This window comes from Solanum tuberosum, unplaced genomic scaffold, assembly GCF_000226075.1.
Source record: "Solanum tuberosum cultivar DM 1-3 516 R44 unplaced genomic scaffold, SolTub_3.0 scf00013, whole genome shotgun sequence".
NCBI lineage: Eukaryota > Viridiplantae > Streptophyta > Magnoliopsida > Solanales > Solanaceae > Solanum > Solanum tuberosum.
This window is the reverse complement of record NW_006238940.1, coordinates 1,815,847-1,823,831: the sequence shown is the minus strand read 5'-3', so window position 1 is coordinate 1,823,831 and position 7,985 is coordinate 1,815,847. Positions and strand designations below refer to the sequence as shown.

Below are 7,985 nucleotides of genomic sequence, written 5' to 3'. Positions count from 1 at the left end.
TATATATATATATATATTTCAATAGAATAATTTAATGTTAATATATGAACATGATCTATGGTGAAAAAATATTTCATTTCTTAAAGTTTCTACCTTATCTTTGCGGAATTGTAGTCTTCTCCTTTTTTCTGTTGCGCACATATCATATAGTTATTGTCTAATGAAAGTATCTAGTATCTATTATATTATGGAAGTTGTATCATGATATAAAACATTAAACTTTTTCAATAAAAAAAAATTAATAAAATATAAAGTATTATTTATAGAATCTTTAATTTGATTTTAAGATCATTTTATGATCAATCATTACTTTGTTATCTAATTTTATATAGCTAGCAAGGAGTGTATCTTGCGACATAACATTTTCTTAGATTAAAATGAACACAAAATAATAGGAAATCCATACTTAAAAAATTTTATACTCAATATAAATATACAAAAAGAAAAAAAAATATGAAAACACAATTCATAGCCAATGAAAGAAGGAAGACGAAAATATATGTTCATGCTATATTCACTCTTGTGCTCCATTTGATTGAAATCTCTTGTCACCAATACTTTACTTTCTCCGTTCATTTTTACTTACATATCTATTAAAAATTAGTATTAATTATCATGGTTATATTATCACATTATTAGTAAAAGTGAAAATCTATTTTTGAAATAGTGGACTTAACATTTCAATGGGCTACGTTGATGCCCGCTATTTTAGAAAGATTAGGAAGAAACTCCTTCGCTTGAGGGTAAAAGAATAAAAAATGGTAAAACAAAGAAGATCATGTGCTTTTTTTATATTTGTTTATTATTATTGTCTCTACCACAACTTGATCTATTAATTTTACTAGAAAAAATAATTCACAATGTGTGTATTCGTCATTGTACACTCGTTATGTGAACACTAATTATTAAATTTTCTCTTGAATGAAAATACAAAAGAAATTAATTGAAGAAACAAAACAAGAAAAAGAAATGAAAATTTTCGCGCACTATATATTAAAGTTTTTTGTGTGAAACAAAGTGCACAGTTAATTGCACATTTGTTTTTCTTATTTAATAGAGAGCCAATACCAAATTTTTCATGCTAAGAACTTCGGCGAACCATATCAATGGATTGCGGATGAATCATTTATGAAAATTGTAAACTATGTCAAATTGTCGTAGAAAAGAGATAGAATTTATAAGAAGTGAATGGTTGTGATTTATGACCGAAGAAACATGAAGGTTGAAATTGTTGTAACTATTCGTAGTAAATAAGTTTTTTTTTTAATAAATAAAATATGTAGATTAATTAAAAGGGTATTAATGTTTGAAAGTGATATAAATGATATTGAAGTATGTATGTGATGAAAATCGTAAGAGGAAAATATGAGTGTGAATTGATGAATGATTTTCTACAATGTATTCACCAACTCTTTCTCAAGTGGTACCTCAAATTTCATTGAATTTTGAACTTAATCAACTGTTGCAAATAACATTTGAGAACTTTTAAGAAGAAGAAGAGTAAAAAACGTAGATTAAAAGTGAGAGGAAATCCCTCTATTTATAGCTAAGAAATAGTAATATGAATAGGTATCTTATCAGAAAAGTCACAACCTTTCGAAAAAGTCACTGCTCATCAGAAAGTCACGACCCTTTGAAAAAATCACAACTCATTGGAAAAGGCACAACCCTTTGGAAAAGACAACCCTTTGAAAAATCATAACCCTTCAAAAAAAAGTCGGAACTCATCGAAAATGACACAACCCCTCAAAAAAGTCACAATCCATTAATGTGAAAAGGTATCTACTTTTAATATAATTTAATAAATAAAATAAATTGAGTATTTTTAATTGGAGTACTATAGTAATTTAACATTTAAGTTTGAGAGTTCATGCTTTTAAGGTAGTAAAGATAGATAGATAGATAGATAGATCTAGATATATACATTTTTTTTAAATAAAAGTTCGATTCATCGATGCACCGAAGTTCTAAGACCATTATACTGAACACTGAATCGAAGATTCGAACTTTTGAAAAATAACACCGACATCAAACCGATAAACCAAAGAGCCGAATTAGTTTGATTTGATTCAATTTTCCGATATTTATACCTACTCCTATATACAATATGTATTATAAGTGGGTGTATATTCAAATAAAATATTGTTATTGAATTTAGACATTCAAGTACTATTTAAATTAGCTTATGTTTTCGAAATATATTGTGTATGTTCTAGAATAACAATTGTTGAATTCATAACAACACATGATATTGAATTCAAAATATATTACAATTGTCGTTATAATTTAATAATAGCTTTGATATAACTTTAATATAATTTTCAAATCTTCAAAATTTCAATCAAATTCCAAAAAAAAAAGTTAAGTTTCACCTTCTACATTGATGAGTTTACCAAATATGCATCTGAATTTGAATCAAAATTCCTCAAAATTGAAAAGTAAGAACCCTAATTGAAGAATGCAACAACCATTTGAGAATAAAATTCTTTGGATGAAAATTGCAGAGAACAAAATATTTAAATGATATTAAATGTTATAGCTACTGTTTTGGAAGATTGTGATTCGCCAATCATAGTTTCTTAAATCATGTTATTTGTTTAATTTGTATATTCACTCAAAATTGTATAATTCACCTGATTGTATAAATCAGAATTTTATGTAAATTCAATTTCTAATTGTATAAATTCCTGATGTGTATATGCTTACCCTAATAAAAATTATTGTTATGCTTTAAAAAAAATTATATTAATATAAATAAGAAATATTTTCTTAATATAGAATACCAAAGTGATTTTCGCATCAAAAATTTGCTATCCACTAAACTACGACCTTGTGCTATCAACCTAAAGATGTGGCTGGTCACATACATATAGCCTACCAGCAAGTGATATGACATTTTTATAAATCAAACCATGCTCACCAATTCATGTAATTTATATAAATCGTTAGTGCAAGTAGAAGACCACAATCAAATAGCAAAACAATTTAAGTTCACAACCCCAGTATCCCAGATATTTCCAATCAAATATGTATAGCACTAATTTGAAGCCGGAAACGAAGCCTAATATCTATCTAAAACGAATGCAGCATGACAGACGTCTACTCAACCCATTTCCAAGAGCACGCTAATGTGATCTCTACTAGAAGAGTAATGAATGACATTATATTACATTGAAGGAGGTATTAAGTCAGTGAACATCAGGCTTACACTATTTCTGTTACCACCCAAGTACCAGCTAGACAAAAAGATGCACATAGATGGCTGCCCCAGAAACTGAACAAAAAATGATAGAATAATTCTATATATTCATAATCCAAAAAGTGATTTTTCACAATTAGAGCCTTTGTCATTCCCTCCTTCCAGCTACGGAAATGTTCTGCTGAATCTTGTCATCTTCAAAATCCTGCCAAATCCCATTCTAATCGTCTCCTAAATGTTCTCTATCATCTTTCACAACTTTATGCTTTTTTTTCTCATTCTTGCCAGTCGAATCCCTATAAATCAAGGTACAAAATTAGTCATAATGCACCATGATATCTACACAAAAATACAATACCTACGGGGAAAATTACAGTAATTAGCTAAGTCTACTTTAGTTTCAAGTCAATATACAATATAGACTAATCTTATTTTCTACTTGTGTCTACTTTCTTAATATTGTGACACTTCTTGGTAAAATTCCTGGCTCTGCCACTAATTGTCACAGTGGGTGATCATTGAAATCTAAAAGTAATTGCAAATAATTATAGCTTGGAAGCAAGACAACATTTTTTATTCTGTGAGCAAGAACTAAAACTCCACTGTTATACCCATGAAACTGAAGATATAGTTCTTCCCGCAAAAGTTTAAAGCCATGTAATGAATAACAAAGAACAGAACCTAAATTTAACTTAGAAATCAGAATGTGGTTGACAGGGCATTTTGATTTCATGATATGAACTCACTTGAGAAACTATCCAGCTGCTGGATGGTTGGCCAGCCCATACTTGAAAAGTTCAGCACCAAGAAATAATATTTACATGTAGATTACTTGCTATAGAATCATAATGAAAAGTACGGAATCACAAAATATGCGAAAAGTTCACAGGAACAGGGTTATTAGAGGTGAATAGAGACAAAGCAAGAAGCTAGAGTTGATGAGACCTACTTTGAAAGTCCTTCCAATTTATTTAGAGCTTGTCTCACTGCACAAATGCTCATTTTCTTCACCTGTCACAATTAAGCAACCACCAAGAAAACCTCAACACACAAAAAATACAAAATTCTCCAAAGACCTTCCACATTTTTTTGAGAAAAGAAATGCTACACTTAAACCAATAAGCCAAGCAGCTTACTATCCAAAGACATCCCACATGAACAAATAAAAACAGATCAAAACAATTTTTCCATAATTATATGGCCATATGTCAACGAACAATTAATGATAAGATTACTGCTATATTCATCTGGTTCACACCTTCTCCTCAAATGCAGGATTCAACTCATTGTCACTTTTTAACGGTATAAAACATCCAAATTCTGGAAAGCTAAAGAAAGCCAAACTACCATAATCATCCCTTCAAAAAAACACCAATGACCACATAACCAAACTACAATAATCATCCCTTCAAAAAAATACTATAAGCACTCCTGAACAAATAGAAGCAAAGAACCCAAACTCCTTATCTAATTAGACATACCTCCAACTTGTCCTCCTTGGCTCTGTGATTTTGGGGAAGAGTGCGGAACTCTTCAGTCAGACGGATGCACTCATGAAGATTTTCGGGAGACACAAAGTCAAGAGCAACCTTAATACAGGACTGTTACACAAAGATGAAAGTACTTTTAAGTCAACATCAAGTTTTTAAACTTCCTACACAGTGTCAGTCCAAGTATCCAACAGCATAGGGAAGTAAATACTACCGACCAGACAAAGACAGTAAATGTATTAAAGAATTTCACTCAGATAAAGATAAAAACAACCAATCAAGTTGCAGATCAAGATCAGGAGAAACTACTAAACAGAAGTCATACTTTGTTAATGAATGATGAGCATACCCAGCATTTTGAAAAGAATACAAATGCAGCTAGAAAGAGTACTGATAAATGTTGCTAATATAGAGCACCACATTGTTAAAGGTGAAAAGCATATGAAGAGCACCACATAAATTTACAAGTGATTGCCAAAGCAAACCAACTTCATATGAAGAATACTTTAAGGCTGAAGCTTTAATCATATCATTGTAGCAAGTAGTAACTACAAACAAAGTATATGAAAGTTAGTAACTACTACAAAGTATATGAAAGTTAGTAACTACAAAGTATATGAAACCAATAAATGTCAGAGTAACGAGAATACTTGTCTATAAGAGATGGTTGATTGCTTCATTCTCAAATAGAGAATAAAAACTTTAACAAAGAAGTGATAATCATGATTCTACAATTGAGAATTCAACGAGAGGAGTTCTAAAGCTTGCAATCTACAACTTAAAACTCAAGAAATAAGAGTTGGAAGAGTATGGTCCTACAATTGAGAACTCGAGAAAAAAGTAATGGAGTTTGTAGTCCTATAACTAATAACTCGAACTATATTATGGGGTTTTTCAACAAGTGAGAACTCAAGGTTTGTGGTTCTATAGCTGATAACTCGAGGAAAGAGAACTTGAATTTGTGCTTTTACAACTAAGAACTAAAGGATTTTGTCCTTGAGTTCAAACTCAAGCACATTTTGTTGGAATTTCATTTTAAAATTTTTAACTCAAGCACTATGAGCATAAGTTTCTCCGTATTTTCACTCAGGGTATTATTGTCCATATTTTATGTTCCCCTTAAAAAGTGGTTATTTCTCAATTACATTTCAAATGGTGGTCAAGTATTAATATATTAGGGGCGGGCTTTCGGTTTTTTGGTTTTCAGTTCCTCACCAGTGCATTATCGAACCAAAATTAGTTCAATCCAATTTAGTTTTTTCTAATTCGATTCTTTTAGAAGATTTGGTAAGAAAGTGCGCCCCGATATTTTTAATGTGAAGTACAAGTGTACTAACTCAGAGGTAACCTAATCAAACCTAGTTCACTAAGCATTTTCTTGAGGTTGATTACGCCTTTGTATAGCATTAAAAATAAAAAAACCTAAACAATGAAGTGCTCTGGCTCTCCACTAAAGGTTAGAGGTACAAGAAGCACATCTTTGGCTTTATTCGATAATGTACTTCCAATGTCCATTTGAGGAATAAAGTAATCATAGGCAGCACAAGCTGATCCTGCACTAGTAGTATAGTAATTATAATCCACTCCCCGCCCCCAACAAGAATTTGCAGATCCTGTTGTTCGACAAAATGCATGAACCATTCCCCCCAATGATCCCCTTTATACACAAATATTATGTATACAAGATTATCTTGAACACCCAAAAAAGAAAAAAGAAGTTCCTAAAAGTCTGGACATGAGAAGTGATAAAAATTCTTTGATGAAAGTAGTAGATATTGATTTCACGAGGAAAAGGTTGCTTGTTGATGTATACAACAAGTAAAGAGTTTGCCAAACAATTTGCTTCTCTATAAAAAGCATCAAATCTTAGTAGTCATTGATATAAAGTGTTTGCTCTATAAATAATTAGAAAATAGAAGCTTGCCGGGATTAGTTCAAGTGACAGTTTGAGAGACTTGTGACCTAGGTCATAGGTTTGAGCAAAACTATGACCTAAATAGTACTTCTGCTATTGCAATTTATATGGTATTATTTCCTTATTAGTCCATTCCGAAATGAATGTTACATTTCTATACTGCTGATTGTAGAATAAGTGCAACATGCTAAGCAGAGGAAATTTGGTGGGGTGGCTACTTAGGGTTATTATTATATGGTGGGCCAAAAACTGAAAAACCGGACCAGACCATATTAATTTAGTTCTTTGGTTCAATATTTTCTTTAGAACTTTGATATTCAATTTGGTTCTCGGTTTTAGGATCCTGAATCTTTGATTAAAACCAAGCATAAATCAGCCTACACTGATAATCTTTAACAGTATTTCAATAAGTACCTAATTAACCAACATCAACTTGCAAGATTTCTCAATTATATAGCTCACAACCTATTTGCAAATAGACATTGGAGCAAAAGGCATGCCTACTACAACTAAGTCCTAAAGATGTTTTAATGAGTTTTCCTGCACACTATAATTTAATCAAATACTTGAATATACCATCGCAACATCTGCTCATCCTAATACATACCAAGGATACATTAGTATTTAAACATGATAATTTATCCTTCAGACCTTCACAACCTCTAGGGATTGCATAACATATATGTTAGTATAGCTTCAAATATTAACTAGAAATCTTAAATCAAGAGAGGAATATGTGTGTGGGTGTGTGTATGATAGAGAGAGAGAGAGGTTGGCAAGTAACTGCACCTTCAAGTTTCTAACTTGATGAGGACAGCCCGCAGGTATAAAAACTGCATCTCCCAATTTTTGAACAAAGGTCCATGGTTCAACTCCTGTAAAATACATAATAAATATAAAAACTGTCAGTAGGAACAAGTACAGAGTTTTAACTATTGAATAGTGAAAACTTAAGAGCTCATATATGAACACTAACCATACTCTTCCTTAAGCTTCCTTTTGTGATCCTCAGTCAAGTAAAATGTTTGATCATGTATAGGGTGAATAACCTACGTTACAAGACCAAAAAGTTAGCAGTTATAGGAAACATAGCAAAACATTCTTTTTAAAAGAAGTGGGATCAGTGCACAAAGCCTTTAGCTTTAGCAGGGTCCGAAAAAGGGTTGCACCTCAAAGAGTGTGATGTAGACAATCTACCCAATGCAAGAATTAGTGGCTACTTACGCGGCTCAAAACAATGACCTAAGGTGACATGAAAATAACTTTATCATTGTTCCAAGGCTCTCCTCCAAACATAGCAAAACAATAAGCATAAAGAATTAAGTATAAGCGTGTTTTATATTTTTAATAATTGTGCCCCCCCCCCCCCCCCCAAAATTAA

At 31.4% G+C, this 7,985-nt stretch overlaps 1 protein-coding gene across 1 annotated transcript in view; it reads right to left on the bottom strand.

Annotated features, from left to right (window-relative positions):
* Positions 1 to 3,138: 3,138 nt before the first annotated feature.
* The window catches only part of LOC102601654 (lysine-specific demethylase JMJ25-like), a 15,122-nt gene continuing 10,275 nt past the window's right edge, over positions 3,139 to 7,985 (bottom strand). Inside the window, exons 9-13 of the mRNA XM_006339967.2 lie at positions 7,581 to 7,653; positions 7,394 to 7,479; positions 4,681 to 4,800; positions 4,149 to 4,210; positions 3,139 to 3,495 (exon numbers count right to left, since the gene is read on the bottom strand). Of these exons, the coding sequence (XP_006340029.1) occupies positions 3,420 to 3,495; positions 4,149 to 4,210; positions 4,681 to 4,800; positions 7,394 to 7,479; positions 7,581 to 7,653 (417 nt within the window). The 3' untranslated portion in view covers positions 3,139 to 3,419. The remainder of the gene's footprint in view (positions 3,496 to 4,148; positions 4,211 to 4,680; positions 4,801 to 7,393; positions 7,480 to 7,580; positions 7,654 to 7,985) is intronic.